The sequence below is a fragment of the Aspergillus bombycis genome, assembly GCF_001792695.1.
Source record: "Aspergillus bombycis strain NRRL26010 chromosome Unknown contig00004, whole genome shotgun sequence".
Classification (NCBI taxonomy): domain Eukaryota; kingdom Fungi; phylum Ascomycota; class Eurotiomycetes; order Eurotiales; family Aspergillaceae; genus Aspergillus; species Aspergillus bombycis.
The window spans coordinates 358,036-376,356 of record NW_019170006.1 but is presented as its reverse complement, the minus strand read 5'-3'; the positions used below and the strand labels follow the sequence as shown (position 1 = coordinate 376,356).

At 49.8% G+C, this 18,321-nt stretch overlaps 6 protein-coding genes across 6 annotated transcripts; 5 read left to right on the top strand and 1 right to left on the bottom strand.

Annotated features, from left to right (window-relative positions):
• Positions 1-247: 247 nt before the first annotated feature.
• Positions 248-1,853, top strand: ABOM_001162 (putative iron-sulfur cluster-binding protein; the record flags this gene model as incomplete). Its single annotated transcript, XM_022528292.1, has 5 exons — positions 248-517; positions 579-1,050; positions 1,103-1,531; positions 1,613-1,738; positions 1,798-1,853. 5 exons carry the CDS (start codon positions 248-250, stop codon positions 1,851-1,853), a joined length of 1,353 nt encoding a protein of 450 aa, XP_022394015.1.
• A 749-nt stretch (positions 1,854-2,602) lies between these two features.
• On the top strand, positions 2,603-3,515 carry ABOM_001161 (Mpv17/PMP22 family protein; the record flags this gene model as incomplete). Its single annotated transcript, XM_022528291.1, has 3 exons — positions 2,603-2,701; positions 2,978-3,295; positions 3,366-3,515. The coding sequence occupies 3 exons, from the start codon at positions 2,603-2,605 to the stop codon at positions 3,513-3,515; spliced, it is 567 nt and encodes a 188-aa protein (XP_022393938.1).
• A 2,685-nt stretch (positions 3,516-6,200) lies between these two features.
• On the top strand, positions 6,201-8,936 carry ABOM_001160 (F-box domain protein; the record flags this gene model as incomplete). Its single annotated transcript, XM_022528290.1, has 3 exons — positions 6,201-7,708; positions 7,798-8,435; positions 8,494-8,936. The coding sequence occupies 3 exons, from the start codon at positions 6,201-6,203 to the stop codon at positions 8,934-8,936; spliced, it is 2,589 nt and encodes an 862-aa protein (XP_022393939.1).
• A 46-nt stretch (positions 8,937-8,982) lies between these two features.
• Positions 8,983-9,336, top strand: ABOM_001159 (F-box domain protein; the record flags this gene model as incomplete). Its single annotated transcript, XM_022528289.1, has 1 exon — positions 8,983-9,336. One exon carries the CDS (start codon positions 8,983-8,985, stop codon positions 9,334-9,336), a length of 354 nt encoding a protein of 117 aa, XP_022393947.1.
• Positions 9,337-9,808: 472 nt separating this feature from the next.
• On the bottom strand, positions 9,809-12,165 carry catA (catalase catA; the record flags this gene model as incomplete). Its single annotated transcript, XM_022528288.1, has 3 exons — positions 9,809-11,502; positions 11,558-11,870; positions 11,929-12,165. 3 exons carry the CDS (start codon positions 12,163-12,165, stop codon positions 9,809-9,811), a joined length of 2,244 nt encoding a protein of 747 aa, XP_022393873.1.
• A 1,915-nt stretch (positions 12,166-14,080) lies between these two features.
• On the top strand, positions 14,081-18,063 carry ABOM_001157 (tetratricopeptide repeat protein; the record flags this gene model as incomplete). The annotated part of the gene is made up of 11 exons (XM_022528287.1): positions 14,081-14,124; positions 14,193-14,347; positions 14,431-14,569; positions 14,623-14,700; positions 14,750-14,983; positions 15,048-15,250; positions 15,300-15,368; positions 15,425-15,514; positions 15,576-15,755; positions 15,806-17,317; positions 17,378-18,063. 11 exons carry the CDS (start codon positions 14,081-14,083, stop codon positions 18,061-18,063), a joined length of 3,390 nt encoding a protein of 1,129 aa, XP_022393949.1.
• Between the last annotated feature and the right edge of the window lie 258 nt (positions 18,064-18,321).

The following is an 18,321-nucleotide window of genomic DNA, read 5'->3' as shown; positions in this document are numbered from 1 at the left end:
ACTTCAAGTGCCCCTGGAAAATTCATCCTAATCTGGCAAACTTATGAGCGGTCAACACTATTTGCTGGCTAACCTCGGAGGATGTGATAACAGATATGCAGACATGCGGAGGCGAAGGCCAAAGACCATCGAGCCCTGAATCTTGTAAGTCCTCTTTGTGCTCGACAAAACCTATTTATAGATATCCCCAAGTTCCTGAAAGCTCCGGGGGCAAATATTTTTTTAGGAGGTTTACAGGTACTTTTAAATGGGAACCACCATGGAAGCGTTCACCTTCCCGACAGCACCCACGGTGCTTGCACTGCTAGCTGGGATTGCTTTTCTATATCGGTTCTGGCCACACACTTCAACTTCAAGCTCTAAGCTATTGGGTCTTAGGAAATATGAGACCCTCGATACTATCACAGATGCCGCGGAAGAGGAAAATCGTGGAGTCTCCAAAGAATCAGATTTCCCAGAAGGCTGGTGGGTGCACAAGGATGTTTTCGAGCTCGAGAAGCGTGCAATATTTAGTAAGGTAAGTTAAATATGCCACTAAACAACTGCGTTAAAGATGCACTATCTAATTTAACATCTAGACATGGCTGTGTCTCTCCCATAGCAGTCGCTTTGCGAAGGCTGGTGACTATCAATCCTACGAGGTGGCTGGGTTTCCTATCTTTCTGATCTTAGGAAAAGATGGGAAGATCAGAGCTTTTCACAATGTCTGTCGTCATAGAGCATACACAGTCACGAAGAAGGAATGCGGGTCTTCTGCGGTGCTTGGTTGTCGTTATCATGGCTGGAGTTATAACACCTACGGCGAGCTGACCAAGGCTCCTCATTTCGATGATATTCCCGGCTTTGACAGATCACAGAACAGCCTATTCGCCATTCATACGGTTACGAACGGAGCTGGCTTTGTGTTCGTTAACCTTGAGGCTAGCCCAAGGATCTGGCCGGCCGATACAGGTCTTTTAGATGCCTTTGCGAACAACAATAGACTGAGCTCTCAGTCTATCTGGGTAGCAGGGCAAATAATCAAGGCAGATTTCAACTGGAAAATGGCGCGTGAGTTGATCTATTGCTCCTTTACTTCGTCTGGTGTCTGACTTTCTAGTAGTCAGGTCGAAGCAATTGATCGACATCGTCGAATTGGAAAATACAATTGGGCATAAAAGATATATACCCCAAGTGAGCAGTATCTTGGACCGTGTTAGGGCGAAACCAGAGCACTTTTTGCTCTTCCCCATTACCTCCTTTCACTCCATCCAGAGAACTGGATGGTGGTATGTACTGAGCTTCTTACCAGTATCTGAGCAGAAGACGGCAATCCGATACGATCTGTACTGCTCGAAGGGTGTTAGTTCTCATTCCCAGGTAGTCGCGGATAAATTGGGCGAACTTTTGGAGGAGAAAGCTCGAGAACTAGAAACAGAATATCAAGAGTATGTTCTGGAACAGAGCGTCAGCCTAAAATGCGTACTGACTACTGCCCGGACCTCAAGGATATTCGCATCTGGGCCCCCAAGCCTTCACACTGAAGAGATAGGTAATATCTCCTCCTTTTCTTCTTTTATTCGTGGGGCTTTTTTGTTTCTCCATGAGCGCTGAAACTATTCCGCCTGGGTAGAACCTCAGAAGAATATTCTCGACTGCCTCGAAGCTCATATCAAGCTGGAAAAGGCACAGGGGACCGAAGTGTTTCCAGCGAGGAGAAAGCAAAGGGAGAATTCCAGGTTTCAGCAAGCTGAACAACGTTAGTACCGTCTAACTCGTATCAGCGTGTGTTCTGAGAGCGCTAATAATATATGGCAGTCTGCAAGGAACTCGACTGTAAGAGCGAGCTCCGAGGAAAAGATCTCGCATGGTAAATCCGTGTATGTTTCGAATTTTCTTTATTCTTGTTGATTTCTTTTTCATTGTTCGCGTTCGCATTTTCCCAGTCAGGATAGACGTACTGCGCAGTATAGCGTCCTTACCGAACGTATCAGTGGAATCTTGGCACCGTTGTTGCAATCTGGTCAATAGATAGCTCATTAATTAATAATTCCGAGTCGTCTCAGATTCGCACCTTGGCTTTTACTCCTTCCCGATGTGACTAGAAAGAAGCAGACAGACCCTCGAGAAAAAACTCCCGGTGGATCGTACCGATCGGATTCAGCATCGAATCATATTGAATGGGCGTGTAAACCTTCCTCTTTCTCACCATTGACCATTGCTCCGTTAAAACGATCAACAGTGAATTGCACTCCACATCCCCAGCGCGTCGGACCGCACAGGGCGGACCCTCGTATCCTTAAATATATTGGGGTGCCTCTGCAGAACTGACAGTTGAACATCAATCCTTCCGCCTTTTTTCTTTTTTCTTGTTCATTTTCTTTTCTTCTTCGTCTCCCGGGGCCCGAACGTCCAGGTTTCTGCTGTCGACGTTATCGAGCCAATCAGCTTGCCCAACCAGAGTAAGGCTGTGTTCTGTACCCGTTTCGGCAAACTCGTATTTAGCGTACGTCGCTTGAGGATTAACGGCGATGATCGATCATGGCGGGCGTTTACGAGTGGGAATCCAGCTAACTTTTCGTATTTACCAGGCAGTTAGTCACTGGACAGTCGGTCATTAGTTATGGCGCTCCCTCCCATCGCGAAGGCCACTCTACAAGCTGCGCTGATTAATGCCGGGTCGAATGTCCTGGCGCAGAGCATTCAGTCATATAGAGATGAGGTAAGTAGTATACTATGCATGTAACATGGGGGCGGGGGGGCAGAGGGTAAGACACCTTAGCAAATTGGCCCCCAATACCTATCCTGGATTAATTCATGCATGCCGCTAGTAAGAGGGGAGGAAAAGACAAAAGAAAAGAAAAAGAAAGGAAAAAAAAATAGGCTGACGGCTTGATTCGCTAATCGGCGCCATGGTCGGAGAGTTATATGCATCGAATGATTATGCATCAGCACTCTCTCCATGATGCGCGCCGGATAGCTTCAAACACTTCCATAGAAACCGTTCGAACTGGATCTGCAAACGCTGTTTCAATTCACAACATGTGCTTTTGTGATGTCCCCCATGACCTTCCTGTGGTTGGAGGGTCTGGAATCGGTACTTCCAGGCCATCCTAGCGAGGAGCCCGCCGCCACCAAGTCAAAGACCGAAAAGGCGGACCAGCCCAAACAAAAGAAGTTAAATGTGAAGAACACGGTGGCAAAGATCGTGATCGACCAGGTCGTCGGTGGCGCCTGGGCTACCGTCCTTTTCAGTTTGACCATGGGCCTGCTGCGCGGGCAAGACTATGATGTTCTGGTGGACCAGATTCGCCATGTCCGTATATCCCGATATCACTCATGGCTGGAATGAGATATTGTTTTGCTGACTTACGCTGGTCTAATAGGATTTCTGGCCCCTCCTGATCGCAGGATTCAAGCTATGGCCATTGGTCTCGATTCTGAATTTTACTGTTGTTCCAGCAGATAAGAGACTGTTGGTTGGTAGTATATTCGGGGTCGTCTGGGCGGTTTACTTGAGCTTGATGTCGGGGTAATTGGGCGGCAGCGCTGGGGCGTTTTGCCGTGAGATCCGACGCATTGTGTACCGGAACCGAATATACTAGTAGGCGAAGTGGTATCTACTTTTGGGAAATGGCTGGGATGACCAGATAATAAATGTGTTGGTGGAACCCATTCGAGACTAAAGAATTGGGGCAGGAAAGACGTAATAGTGTCAAGGGGCCGAGCGGGGTTGAGGATGATCATGATGCTAGATAGATAGCGACAACCTGCTGCATCGTCGGCAGCTCACCGAAATGAACAGAATCGACTAGGTTGAGCGAAATTGCCACGTTTTTTCTCTCTCCTGTGCCCCCAAACACTAGTATCATCTCGATCGGGGGAGCCAGTCAGACATGGGAAGAAAGACATGTCTCTGGAGAAACTTAACTTCCAGCCAACAAAGAAGATAGTTTGGACGATCAGGATCATGAATTATCTCACCCCACATGAAACAGCCTCCCTTGAGCGGGCCCTGACATGTACCATCATCAATGGCGCTGCCGTACAACCTAATATGTGAACACATACCGGAGCGGGACATAACTCCCGAGTCAGCCTACGAGGCACAGCTCCCGTTGATAACGTACCTTCGAGTAAGCAGATCAGCTTGTTCCGAACATTACTCGGGAACATCAAAAAGTTGCGGGTTGGAATGGAACGGGAGGGCAAGGCGTACAACAAAGAACCAGTCGGGCTGATCTTGATCCACATTCTCTTGATGCGAGGAAGACTTATTTGCTCTCCGATGTGTTCGGGCCTTGGGGTTTGCCCACAAACCCTAACTCAAATGATGGGTGATGGACTCGGTGAAGGGGGACTCGAGAAGGCCAAGAGTTTGACATTCAATAGTCACCGTCTAAAGTAGTACAATAAAGTGTTTAATTACTGTACAGCATGAATGACCTAGGGTATGAATATGGGACGCGAATTCCCAGCGTAAGCTGCATGAGAAAGGGCCGGAAGAAAGACCCCGGTCAAATTACAGATTACCACTATTCTGGACGAGGTTACGCTGTTTCCACCCTAGAAAGCCCATTTAAAAAAAAAAATGAAAAAGAAAAAGAAAAGAAAAGAAAGAACGAATTGCCTTTTTGGGGAAATCCAGTGAACGAAAAAGAACGTGTTTGTTTCCCTTGCATGAGATTCCAAAAGATTATTGGAGGCTGGAGTGCAGGTCATCTTGGGTCAGCAAGAGTCAAACAGGATCATGACTGATTAATACTCTCAAATGACACTCATTACTGACGTTTAATAAACAAGAGGGGTAAAGAGTAAAATTACTATTAACAGAAACAATATATGAATAAATTAATTGCTATTGCATGAAGGATAAGACCATTCCCTGGGCCAGTGTGAAGAAAACCGCATGGTCGGCGTGGCACAGCCCCCGGCGTGAGGATCAACAACCTACCCAAGACAAACTTACTCTGTATCTTGATTTAGCACTGTTCTTGTCGATACGAACTGGTATGCCGATCCATTTCCATGTAACTTCTGCTCGTGGTCCGAGGGGGTTGGGAATTCGAAGGAACTGCTCATCATCTTGGAAGGATACTACTAGTAATGGCATGGCCAAGGCTACTAAGTTTATCATCAAACAAAGAAGATTAATGACTTCTTTTATAATCTTTTCTGGGGAGAGACTCTCAGACCTAGAGTGTGCCTGAAATAGATCGTGTACGGTACGTATCCTGTAATGTCTGTCTGGAAGGACGGATGTACCGTAACCCACTCGTGTGTGTGTGTCACTCGTGACCCTCCGAAGGAAAAAAAGACTAAAATCTCTCCGTGCATTAGCCCGAGTGGAACCAATTTAGTTCCTCCCCCCATTCACATTCCCCAAAATGTACATGGGCGTCAGCCCAGTGGCTCAAGTGTCATTCCAGGTACCCCCATAATTAGATCATATCATGTCCCTCTCTGCAGCGAGACGGTTGAACTGCATTCCCAGAGAAAGTTCAAACCTATTACAATTGTGGACCATGGGGCACAGTTCGACCCAAACCCAAGGCGATAAGACGCTATAGTGCGACACTCGATATAAGTTCGCACCACCTCATCTTTCCCATCTCTCCCGCAAATTGTTCGTAACTCCTACCCTAGGGTCACTTTTTGTCCGTTTCCACCCCCACGAGCTAACTGGCTCGTTGGATCTTCTCCTGAGCAACCGACGCTTCCACGACCAGGATTGTGCTAACCAATCCCAGCAGGTGGTCTCCGCGGGTCTTTGTTTGCGTCCGCCCCAAGGTTCTTCAAGGTCAATTAGCCATTGAAGCCCTGACAAAGAACCGGTGCGCGTGTGATTACCTGCATTGCATTATCTCCGTCCATTTGCATCCCCTTTTGGGACCCTGGACGTTTTGCAGACGTCGATTTCCGGTGGTTGGACATAAAGGGGGAAATCCTTTGGCCTGAACTGGCCACAAACTGACCTCACCATCTTTTGCGACGCCGGCGGAACCGCGATTGGTAAGATTGGCATTCTTGGAAACAACAAAGACGACTTCCAAGGGTCAAACGAAGACCAATGTACTGGGTGGGAAAAGACCCGGGAGTCTGGTTTGTCGGATTGTACCATCACCACGGGAGCATCAGACACGCCAAGTCGTTTTAAGGAGGGGGAAAACACGACCTACACCTTCACAGCCTCTATCCAACTATTCATAGACCTTCACAAGATGGGCATACTAAGCTCGCAAGGTGGACTTTCCTCACCTGCCCCAGGGTCGTACAAGACACCGATGGTAGCGAAGCGCGAGGCGTTCGCAAGTGATTATGCGAATAACGTGTGCTGGTTTGATGCAGAAGACGACCTCGAGAGCGACGATGGATCCATTTCACCCGTGTCGGATCCACGGCAGGATCGGAAGTCAGGAAACCACTGGGCTCGCTTTTTCCCCGAACTATCATCGCATTTCTCACTCGTGTCCCCGATAAGCACCATGACACCAGCAACCTCCTTATCCCTGTCATCCGCCGAAACACAGCATTCCACTGATCCCAGACCCCACGCTGACGAGGTAGGACAGAAAGCTGGTTCCTGTTCATCGTCCTCGCCGGAGGGTTCCTCGTGCTACAGTCGGAGATCTTCGGCAACAAGTCTGGACTCTGGATCCCCAGGGTCCACTAAGAAGCGGGCTGATACATTTTCGGTAGTGTCCCCCGCTGATGCAGGGGTCTTTGAAGATCTGGCGTCAATACGACGGCCACCTTCTCGCCCCTTGGTAAAAAAGCTCTCTGCAGCCGAGCTGAGGAATAAGCCTCTCCCACTCGAGCCTGCCATTCGACTGACCCCACTCTCCGTCCGTCATAAAGATCCACCTAAAATCCGTACATCTACATCCGCTAGCCCTCAGAGTGGGAAGTCAAGGCTCTCTGTGGCCGCAGAGGACTTGGAAAACACACTCTCCGGTTTTAGAGCAGATTCACCTACAATCCCTTTACACTTACTTAACGAGCCACTGCAAATTAGCAGAGGCAAGATGGAGATGATTCCTTCGCGCCCAGCACCACAACCTCCAACCGATATGCGACAAAAACGAAAAGTTGAGGCGCGTGAAGATGAAAAGGCGAGGAAGAACAAGGGGGCTTTCAATTTCCATTTGTCAGGTTTTAGCAGAAAATACAGCCATCTACATGCCCGCTCGTGGAGCAGCCCGAATATGAGATCGGAGGCGGGGTCTTCAGCCGTGTGCGTCCCGGAGGACTCCGACTGCAAAGAACGTAAGAGCAAAGATGACATGGCAGGCCTGCCTAGCTTCCCAAATCCGAACCAGATCTTGGAGCCTCTATCTCAGTCCATTGAAAGGGAGCTGCGCATGCAGCTTCCGCGGCTGCAGGTAAAGGGGACCAAAACCGCCTGCTCACCAATCCAGGAAATAGAGCCCAGTACAGAAAAGGAAGCCATTCAACGTCCCGAGAAGGTGGAGGCTTCGCAACGCCAAAAATCACCGGATCAAGTTATTTTCAAGGAGAAGTTTTTTGTGTCTTCGAGCAAGATAACGGTTTCTGTCTCTAATAATGTGTCTCACCAAATGGATATAGCGGAGCTCCCAGAAATGGTCTATGAGCTCGACGGCGGCGCCCCGGAATCTCAGAGGAAGCCTACGATTTCAGATTACCTGCCTACCTTACCCATGCCCGGGAACCTGCCTGACAAGGTTGTCCTTGCCTTTTTACGCCAAGTGTGCTCGCTTGACGATCTTTTTCGTCTTGCAATTATTTCCAGACAGTTCTATCGTGTTTTCAAAGATCATGAATTAGAACTTATCAAAGGCGCTGTCTTCACAATGTCCCCTCCCGCGTGGGAACTACGCGAAATGAGCCCGCCATGGAGTACCGAATGCAGATCCTGGTGGACCCCGACACCCCAGTCCCAGAATACACCCCTGCTCTGTACCTTCAACGCTATGCCCAAGATATCTATACGCTTGCTCAACTCAAATTGCTCATTTTAACTCGATGTGAAACGTTTCTGCGCCAGGAAACGATCCGCGGTCTTACAGGCAAGGACGATGCCTGCGCCAAGGAAATTGATGATGCCCTTTGGAGAATCTGGACGTTTTGTCGTATTTTTGGTTGTGGGAAGAGCCGAGAGGGTGATGTTGTTGGTCAGGTGGACTGGCTGAACGGGGGTGCTATGGCTGTGAGCGACCGCAAGCATGGGGCCACGGCGTCGGTTACCGAGCCATTCGGCATGCATGACATTCTGTTCGAACCTCCGACAGGGTTTGGGCATGGCAACAAAGGCGGATTATCAAACGATCAACTGTATTATATGACTGAGATATGGACCTGCTTGGGCGTGCTCCTTCAACCAATCCATGGAAGATGCAAAGAAGCACGTGAAGCCGGCATATTTGCAGGTCATCAGGTAGCAGAACAGGACAATGCTAGGGCGGCAGGTGTGTTAGGTCAGTATCCATTTGTCCTCTGCCATTTTCGTCCCAGTCAGGCTAATACGTCGAATAGAGGAATGGACGTACTATGTTCTCACACTTGGCCCTTCAGCAGTTCTGAACATGGCCTGGACCGGCCCCGGAGGCTGCGCGGCGACCTTGAGAAGAGCCCAGTCTATCGGTTTGACCAAGTGGGACTATTCCGAGTCTGGAGTTAGCCGCTCGTCCTTTCTCAAGGAAGCGGTTTCGAAAGCCTATAAGTCACGATGTGAAAGTCCGTGTCAATGGCCTCCACGAAAGTCGGAGGACGGTTTCCCTTCTTCTTCTAATAATACAAGCTCCCCGTCAAGTGCCAATACAAGAGCGGCCCAGCTTCAACTAGAAAATGAACGTCGGAGACAGGCAGCCTACGCTGACCAGCTACGAAACCAACCGAGACGGCCAATGAACGCAGGCCCCACTCGTTTCCGACGAACGCCCCATCTCAAAATACTCATTCATCATGAGCCGCCTTGAAGGTGTGCCATACGAGCAACGTCCGCCAATGCCTGCACCCCCCACGATGACGTCTTACGTTGCGTATTGTGGTCCGCCGAGCAGTCAATATGCAGTCAAGTCCCGACCGCCGCTTGCTACGTACCAACAACCCCAGGTCCGCGATCCCGTGGACCAGGCTATTGACATGATGGTGCGGGAGCTGGGTTTCCAAGAAGAAGACGCCAAATGGGCGCTGAAAGTTACAGATAGCGGGGAGGGGATCAACGCGAATGCTGCAGTCTCTCTACTTATCAGAGAGCACCAGAATTACCAACGCAACAACAATGTCGTTTCTATGCGAGCATATCGCAGCAACAGCCTCTTATCTTCGGTCATCGCCAGCCCAGAATCCATGAATTCTGTCTGGAGATGGGCCTGAAAGTCATATATTCTCCATGACGAAGCATATCGCTTGTACACTCATTTCGATTTTATTTTCCTTCGGGTTGTTTGACTTACAACGAACTATATAACGCCATTTTGAAAGCAGAGGCGCCGTGCGCCGTTTTTGATTATGAAACATTTGTTCACACACATCGCCTCAGCCCGAGCCTTGTCGCTGTACCAGATTATGATACCCACTATGTACGATCCTTTCTTACGTCTCTTTCCTACATACCAATGATGTTGTATATTAGATATCTCAAGAGAACATGGATAAACTACCTTTCAATGCCGTTTGGTTTTCACAGTTGATGCAATTAGAATGGAGTATTTTCATGACTCATATTAGCGTACATTCTGACCATCCACAATTAGAGACATAATTCATTCCAGAGATTACATTAACTAAAATGCCACTTTTGCCTTTTAACACAATCCCCCGTGCTCCCAAGCAAGCACGAAAACAATTAGAAGGCAACCGTCGAGGCGAGACCATCCAGTTCACGCTTGTAGTTCCGGTGCTGACTGATCTGGTAGAAGAAAGTGCTAATGAAATCCTTCGCATCCCTGACAATCTGGATGCCTTCTTTGAAGGTCTCAGGTTTCTGGATCTTACCAGCCGTGACAATACCATACCACTCAACAGGTTGCGGATTGTCGGGCGTAGCGACTTTCACATCAAGCGAGGGTCTCAGTGCCTCCTTGATGAAAGCCGCCGCTTCACCAGTGGCGCCCAGAGCCTTGAGGTGACCGAATGTCTCGATGAGCCAGTACCGGATCTGGCCATTGGCCTTGAGACTTTCGATGTGAGGGCCGCCAGGGATGAAGGTAGCATCGAACATCGTCGAACGCTGTCCATCATACTGGTGGTCGGCGATCACGCCCTTGGAAGACGACTTGTCCTCGCCATCGGCATAGATAGGCGACCGTTTGGTACCAATGACGAACGGCAAGGCTCCAGCCGCCTTGATAGCGCCCTTTAGACCGTTGAAGGCGACGGGGTCGTAGCCGTCGCCGATAATGATGGCAATCCGGCGACTGGCGATCGTCGGCTGCTTACCCGGGAACTCGGTCTGCGAGAGGTGCTTGCTGCGCTTTCCATGGTTCGGGCGGAGCGCCTTGTCCGGAATGGGGGCGCCGACGAGCTCGGCGACTTGCTGGGCGAGGGTGAGATCGATCTCGGCGAGACGGTGGCCGGCGAGACGCTCGTAGACGATGGGGTCGTCGCAATGGTCCAGTTCGAAGCCGAAGGCTTTCTTGACGTGGACCTTCTCGTGCTCAGAGAGGGAGTTGTAGAAGAGCTGAGCCTGGTTGTGGTGCTCGCGGAACTTGGGGCTCAGGCCACGCTTCTTAATACCGTTCAGTTTCGCGGGGTAGGACGCGAAGCCACCTTGTTCTACCGGTGCAGGTCGTCCGGCCTCGAACCGGTTCGGCCAGTAGTTGACGGTGCCCTGGGCGATGCGGTGGCGTTTGGCGCCGTCTCGGTTGTGGTTCAGGACGGGGCAGACGGGGCGGTTAATGGGGATCTCTTCCCAGTTGATGCCTAGCCGACTGATCTGGGTGTCGAAGTAGGAGAAGTTCCGGCCCTGGAGGAGCGGGTCGTCACTGAAGTCAATGCCGGGGACGATGTGGCTGGTGCAGAATGCGACTTGTTCGGTTTGAGGGAAGAACTCGTCGACGTTGCGGTTCAGTTCTAGTTCGCCAATCACGCGCAAGGGCACGAGTTCCTCGGGCCAGATCTTTGTCGCGTCGAAGATGTCAAACTCGAACTCGTCCTGTTTCTCCTCGGGGATGACCTGGATAGCGAAGTCCCATTTCGGGTATGCACCGTTATCAATGGCCTCCATGAGGTCCTTGCGATGGAAATCGGGATCCTGGCCGGCCAGTTTCAGGGCTTCATCCCACACCAATGAGTGCACTCCCAAGTGGGGGATGAAGTGGAATTTAACGAAATGGCGCTTTCCTTCCTTATTGACGAGACTAAATGTATTGACTCCGAAACCCTGCATCATACGGTATGACCGAGGAATGGCCCGGTCAGACATGGCCCACATGAACATATGGGTGGCTTCCGGGTGAAGATAGACAAAGTCCCAGAAGTTGTTATGAGCAGTTTGGGCCTGAGGCACTTCGTTATGCGGCTCGGGCTTGACGGCATGGACTACTGCTGTTAGTGTTTGAATCGTACACTCCCTTAGCAGGGAAGAGATGCGTACCGAAATCTGGGAACTTGATCGCATCTTGGATGAAGAAGACGGGGATGTTGTTTCCAACCAGATCCCAGTTTCCCTCGTCCGTGTAAAATTTCACGGCAAACCCACGAACGTCGCGAACCGTGTCGGCACTTCCTTTACTGCCTTGGACCGTGGAGAAACGAAGGAACACTGGAGTGTTCCGGGAGGTATCCGTCAAGATACCCGCGTAAGATACATCTTCAGCGCTCTCGTGGAGCTTGAAGTTTCCGAATGCAGCGGTGCCACGCGCATGGACGACTCTCTCGGGAATGCGCTCATGATCGAAGCGATGAATCTGGATTGCGGTTAGTCAACGATCTACCTCTGATTGATGCCAATCCGGGGAATCGTACCTTCTCTCGTGCAATCTGGTCCTCAAGCATCATCGGTCCGGTGTGGTTATCATTCACCTCCTTCAGCCAGTGGTCTGTATCGCTGATGCGCACGCCATGATCGGTGGTCAGTGGCTCCTTGCTGGACTGTACATCATGGGTGTCGGGTGCTAGGTCAACTAGCTTCTTATCCTTTGAAGCAGCGCCCTGTACTGCTTCTTGGACCTTGTGGAGGCCCCCAGCCACGACGTTGGCCATGATTGGGATTTGATGGATCAGGGACGATCAGATGGTCGGAGATAAGATTAAGATAGAATACAAACTATGTTTATGAAACAGTCATTACTTGCGTGAGAGAAAGACGTATACAGAGATGCAGGAGGAGCAATATCATAGCTAAGGTATAGTACAACTAATCTTCAGCTTCTTATACCTCAGTAATGAAAAACGTCTGAATGGATGTTAGGGTTGGGTCCCGCACGTCAAAATGACGTCGCAGGGTTGATGAACGTCACGTTGACATCGAACTAGTTTTTTTCTTTTTTTTTTTTCTTTTCTCTCTCTTTATATACAAAAAGATGAGTAATGATTATTTGGAGCCATGGACATTGGTCAGGTTATGTTCTTGATTACTCTCATGGGAAACATTGTTTTTCGTTCCTTGTTTATGAACTTTCGTCATCGGGAGAGTCGAGTCTCTCTTATCGGGGCTTATCGTGAAAGTATGGACAATCCACAGTAACATACTCTGTCTCCACACAGAGCTCTTTGCCAGGGAACTCCCCTGCCCTTACTCGAATCGTCGCAAGAACGGTATACGAAGGAGGACTGGGCTTGGACCTCTGGGGGATTGTCCGGAATTTACTGCCAGTAATTGACAATTGGACGCCCTTGATTGACGGGTTATTGAATAGAATTGATAGGACAACCGGGCTAAAGGCTAATTGATTGATGAGCTTGCCCTAAGTGACGAAGTGGGGAGCTGTAGAGGAGAATGGGCATTCTCTCTTATCTTCACTTGGAGTGTTCCATTGTACTCGTTTTATTCTCCCTGATCTCTTGGAGGTCAAAAGTCATTCCATCACTCTTAATATCGATTTCTTGCAACTCACGTGGTCTCGAACTAGTCATCTCCTCCCCCAAGCATAAATGAATGGTCCTTCCACAAACAATCTCCGACTTCGCCTGCTGGCCAGCGTCGTGCTCAGTCCTCTGCGGATACTACAATCGCCACGAACCTAGTAATGGGGCCAGAGAATTCTCCGATCTAACTATTGCTGAACTATGTCAATTATTGAATCCCATCAACTGGAAGGGTGGCCATTTGTGACCTGTCACCTTGATTCGGCGGGTATGCGTGGCGATCATCGGCGAGAAAAGTCAAAGAACCCAGACCCTGCCAGATTATGACAGGTGAGACGCCAATTCCATTGTTCCGACTGTGCTCCATAATGTGAGAAGGTTATCATCATTCATTCCACTGGGGAAAGGGAACAGAACTCAAAATGAAGACAGATAGTCAACGGAGATCCTGCGATGAGTAGAAGAACACTGTGAACGATTTTCTGACCAGGTTCGACGCAAGGGGCCCGCTGTTTATTGCGCAGGGGAGCGAGACGAGGATAGACGAAAAATATCAAAGGAAACTGTTACTGGTCGATCTATCTGCAGGACGTTCTTGTCGCATCCGTTGGGTTTGCAGGCGATGTTCGCCCGGACCATCTCGATCGCAGTAGGGCAAATCAACTAAACCCTTTCATCTCCGTCCAGAATGCGTCAGTCAATCATGGCATCTAGAATCGGGACCAGTTCCTTGTCATTTAACATTGCCCCCCCCCCCCCCCCCTAAAACCCTCTTGTTCCGCTGGGATGCGAGGGGTGAAAGAACCCGAAACTCTCCCATTTCCCACCTTGAAACAGGGGAAATGATGCGGCATAACCGTATAACCGTTGACCATGGGTGTCCCCATGGAGAAGTCAAAAATCCACCAAATTGGTCCGCATATGCGCGTTGGTAAATCCCACAGTTCATTGAAAATGACGCCTCACCCAGGCTCTGGAGCTTGACGACCCTCACAACTGTGAACTTCGAGTGCTTGCAATCTGTCCAGGTTTGCTTGTTGACTTTTTCACTTTTTCTTCCCTGTCTCCCTCCCTGTGTCCCTTCCGTATGATGGCTATGCAGTACGATCGTTATCAATCACCAACCGTAGATCGGTGAGCTTTGTAGCCCCCACCCTAGATACAGATCAATTGCCCACTAACTGCCCATAACGATTGACTAGGGTTGTCGACGACAAATTGCCATCCGACACGAGGCGAGAATTGGAGAAGCACATTGTCTTGAGTGACGCATCACATACGACGGGGCTAGGATCACAAACGCGTATCCTACGAGCTTCGGACGTTCTGCTATCCTTGGCGGGCAGATCGAAGAGCGGTATGCTGCTTCCCAGTTACATACATATCGATGCATGGGTGATGGTTTACGGGGAGCTAATCAAGCATGAATTGGAGTACTAGATACGCAGGAACCATCGGTTGCTGTTGAGAGTTTACAGGAAGTGCTTCGTTTGTATCCACCATTCCGAGATGATGATGGCGCTATTCTTGGGGCGGTCGATATCCGATGCCCGGACTGTGATGCGGTTTTTTCCTCCTCGTGCGTTTACATCGCCTGTGGACGATAGATGGCCTTTAGTTGACGGCTGATAGGAAGGAATTGGAACAACATTACCTGACCAAGTACTGTCCTGGGACTGCGGTTGCTGTATATTTGATGACACGAGATCGGTAGGTCATCCAGTCACTTTCCGCATCTCTACTAATTGCTTGGTTCTAGTTTAATCACAAAAGGCTATCGCATGGAGAAGCGATTCATTCCACTAGACTCTCGACCAGTTAGATTCTACTGCGGCATGTGCGAGAAACATTTTGCCATCGACGACGATAAACCTCTAGATAGACAACGATGTAGGGCATACTGCCCTTATATCCAGAATGTGGGATTAACAAGTTTTGCAGATGCCCCATCATACGTCCAGTGCAGACATTGTGGAGAAAAGTGCAACATCTCGTTAGTACTCACTTGGCCATGGTACCCATTTATGCACAAAACGTTCTGACCTAGCGGTTCATAGATATGAGCCTGTATTGAACGACCCGCGGGACGACGTAAGCTTCCGAGATATCCAGGGGGGCATTGCAAGTCCCGTCGACAGCCGGAGTCCTAGCATCGCTCAAATGAGCTCCCGAGGGCTCAAATCTCCGGCAACGGCAAACCCTCATGATCAGTCGATCGTTAAGAAGGCCAAGAAGTTCCGAGACTCATGGTCACTCAGAAGTATGCTCCTTTCTGCAAACAGCCGGCGTGCGTCACTGACATCAGGGAGAGTTTTCACAAAGTGACGAAGATGAGCTAGTGGCCATCAGCTTTGCAGGTTTTTATGATCTAGAAAGAGGTGTGTCTGTGCTAGGTTTATGAATTGGTGTTTTATGTTGCTGATGTGTCATACAGCACACGCCCCAAACGGCCTCTATCAGCCCTTTGAAGGCAGCACGGCAGAGACGCATCCCGGTCAGTCAGCGACGAGTGTTACTTTGAGCGGTACGACCTTACAACGAGCACCATTCACCGGGAAGTAGGAGGCTAACTGGCTGATGGCTAGCAATCAATGACGTACCAGCATATGGATCGAAGAGCTCTGGTCTAGCTTTCTACGAGAATGAACATCATAGGAATGATATACACGGCTCAGATGGTGAACTATTGGATGAAAGTCAAAACGAAGCAATACCTCGCAGACAGTCTTTCCTGGAGAAAATCTTTGGTCGGAAAGTCTCCGAGGGTATGTAGGGCAAACCTCCGCATAAGAATTTAAGGACTCATTTAATGCAGGTATATCACGCGCGCGTTCAACATCGGGCCGACGCAAGAAATTGATCAAAAAAGCAAACAGCATCCGATTCTCTTTCGTCAACAAACACTCAAGGAGCGAAAGTAGGGCAGCTACGCTTGAAAGCGCACGGACTTCGGTAGAGGTGGAAAAGGCAGCCGAACTCAGACAGCAGGCGAATCAAACACCTCTTCAGGATGCCGAATACATTGCCTCGCTGAGAGAAACTAAAAACATATACATTCATGTACAGCATCTATCTGGAGGCATTGTAGTCCACGATTCATCCGGACGTCAAAGAATACTCCAAATGGACGAGGCGGCGCGACTTTTCTCGCAACTGAGGGATGAGCTTGCGGCCACTACTGCCTGGTCACAACCTCTTCTGACGACTCGACTCCGAGCAGAGGCATCTTTGAGGCAAGCAAACTGTCGAACAGCCGTAGTGGAATATCATGACGCCCTGAAAATTCTAGACACCGCTCCAGCGCTCGATGATGGCAAACTGGCGCGAGCTACCGTTCTGCATTCCATGGGACAGGCTTACCGCAACCTTGACATGGCCCCCCAGTCAGAAGCTTGCTACCTGGAGGCCTTAGCGCTTTACAAGCGGGCGCTTGGACGTGATAGCCCTAAGAACTTTTCTGTTCTGCACGACCTCGGGGCTCTATATGAGAGAGACGGATACGCCACAGAAGCAGCGGCATTATATGAACGCTCTTTCGCAGGTCGATTGAAGATGCTCGGCCACAATGCGCCTGAGACCCTCAGTAGCATGCAGGATCTTGCTTCTCTGAAGGTTTTACTGGGCGACCTGGAAGCTGCTTTGCACCTATTGGAGAAGGTGGTTCCAGCACTCGAAACCGTCTTTGGTCTCCAACATGCAACAACATTGAACGCGATGAATCGTTTATCTATCTTGTATCAGAAACTTGGTTTGGACAAGGAGTCCCGCGCAATAAGCCACAGGACCATTCCGCACTGCAGAACATTCTTCGGCCTCAACAGCCCTTTCACCAGAGACGCAGTTGTCCGGTATTTCCAAGATTCTAATAATTTTGACTTCCCCACTGATATCCAAGACATTCTCGACCACTACCAACGATCCCGAGACCCAGACTCCCTAAAAGTCATTTACCAACTAGGGAAATCATACATGGATAATGGTCTCAACCATGACGCAGCAGAGCTTTTCGAAGCACTAGTCGAGAAGTTCCTTACCATCAAAGGCCCCGAAGCTTCGGAGACCTTAGATGCACTCAGTGCGCTGTGTGTCTCTCGGGAGCATCAGGGCTCCATCGACAAGGCGATCCTTGCATACAAACAGCTCATCCATATGGCAAGTAGAATTCCAGCGGACCATCCCTCACGGAAAAAAATCGGATATGCGGAGAAACAAATCACAAAGCTCAACCGCCGACGGGAGATCCTCGCTGACGAACGAAAAACATGGTCACTACATGAACCAGCTCAATGTGGGCACTGCGGAACTACCACTAAAGTTCTCTGCAACAGTAAGCCCCCTCCCTGCCTTCACTCCAGGTCATCATTCGGTACTAAAAACCCCCTCACAGCCTGCAAAATCTTCCGCTTCTGCAGTGAAATCTGCCAGAAGCAAGCCCTCCAAACCCATTTCCTCTACTGCATTCCATCCGTCTCCCTCCGAGAATCCAAATCCCTCGCGGTAAGGCCCAGATGCCCCGCCTCCGCGCGCGATCAAGCCATCTCCAAAATCCGCCTTGTCGAAAAAACCAAGTCCGTCAACGTAACAGCCAGCTATACCTTCTACCTCGACCCCCGGAACTTCACCACCTTCCGAATGAAGCTCAACACCGACACAAATACTGTTATCCTCTTCTCCCTCGACTGCGATATCAAATACGCCACCATTGACAACCCCCTCCTAGATCCTAATCAAGGAGACTCCCGCAGCAGATCCACCTCCCCGTCGTCAACCTCTTCCACGGCCGACCTCAAGGGCGTCCGATGGCTCTCCCCAGACAGACGAGAAGCCATTGTCTACATACCCTCCGAAATGGCCCAGCCCCAAGCCCGCTACGTGCTCGTCACCCCGGGGAGAGAAATGCTCAAATCCATCATCGAGAGGCGAGTCAGTGTGCGCGGTGGCCGCGGCGACAAGGAACGGTTCCGGGCGCTGGAGTTACCTGATGATGAACTGATCGAGTTCGCGCAGGGGTTGTTTCTTGCTGGGTTTTTGGGGGAGGCATTCATGCATGTTGTCGAGTGGGTATGGAAATAAGGTAGAGGGCGTTGTCTTATTTTTTTTTTCAAGTTGTATCCGTTACTACGGGATGAGATGAACATGTTTCTGTATATGGGGGTTTTATTCTTTATGCGTCATGGGAATGTCTGTCTCTCTTTACTTTTGTTCGCTTCGAATACCTAGCACCTACACGGCTTCTTTCCAAGATAGAAATACACCTCTAACTCTCACTATTAGGCTACATATGTACGCTGGTCTTCCTTTGCTATATATATATGCTAGGCATCGTCAGAG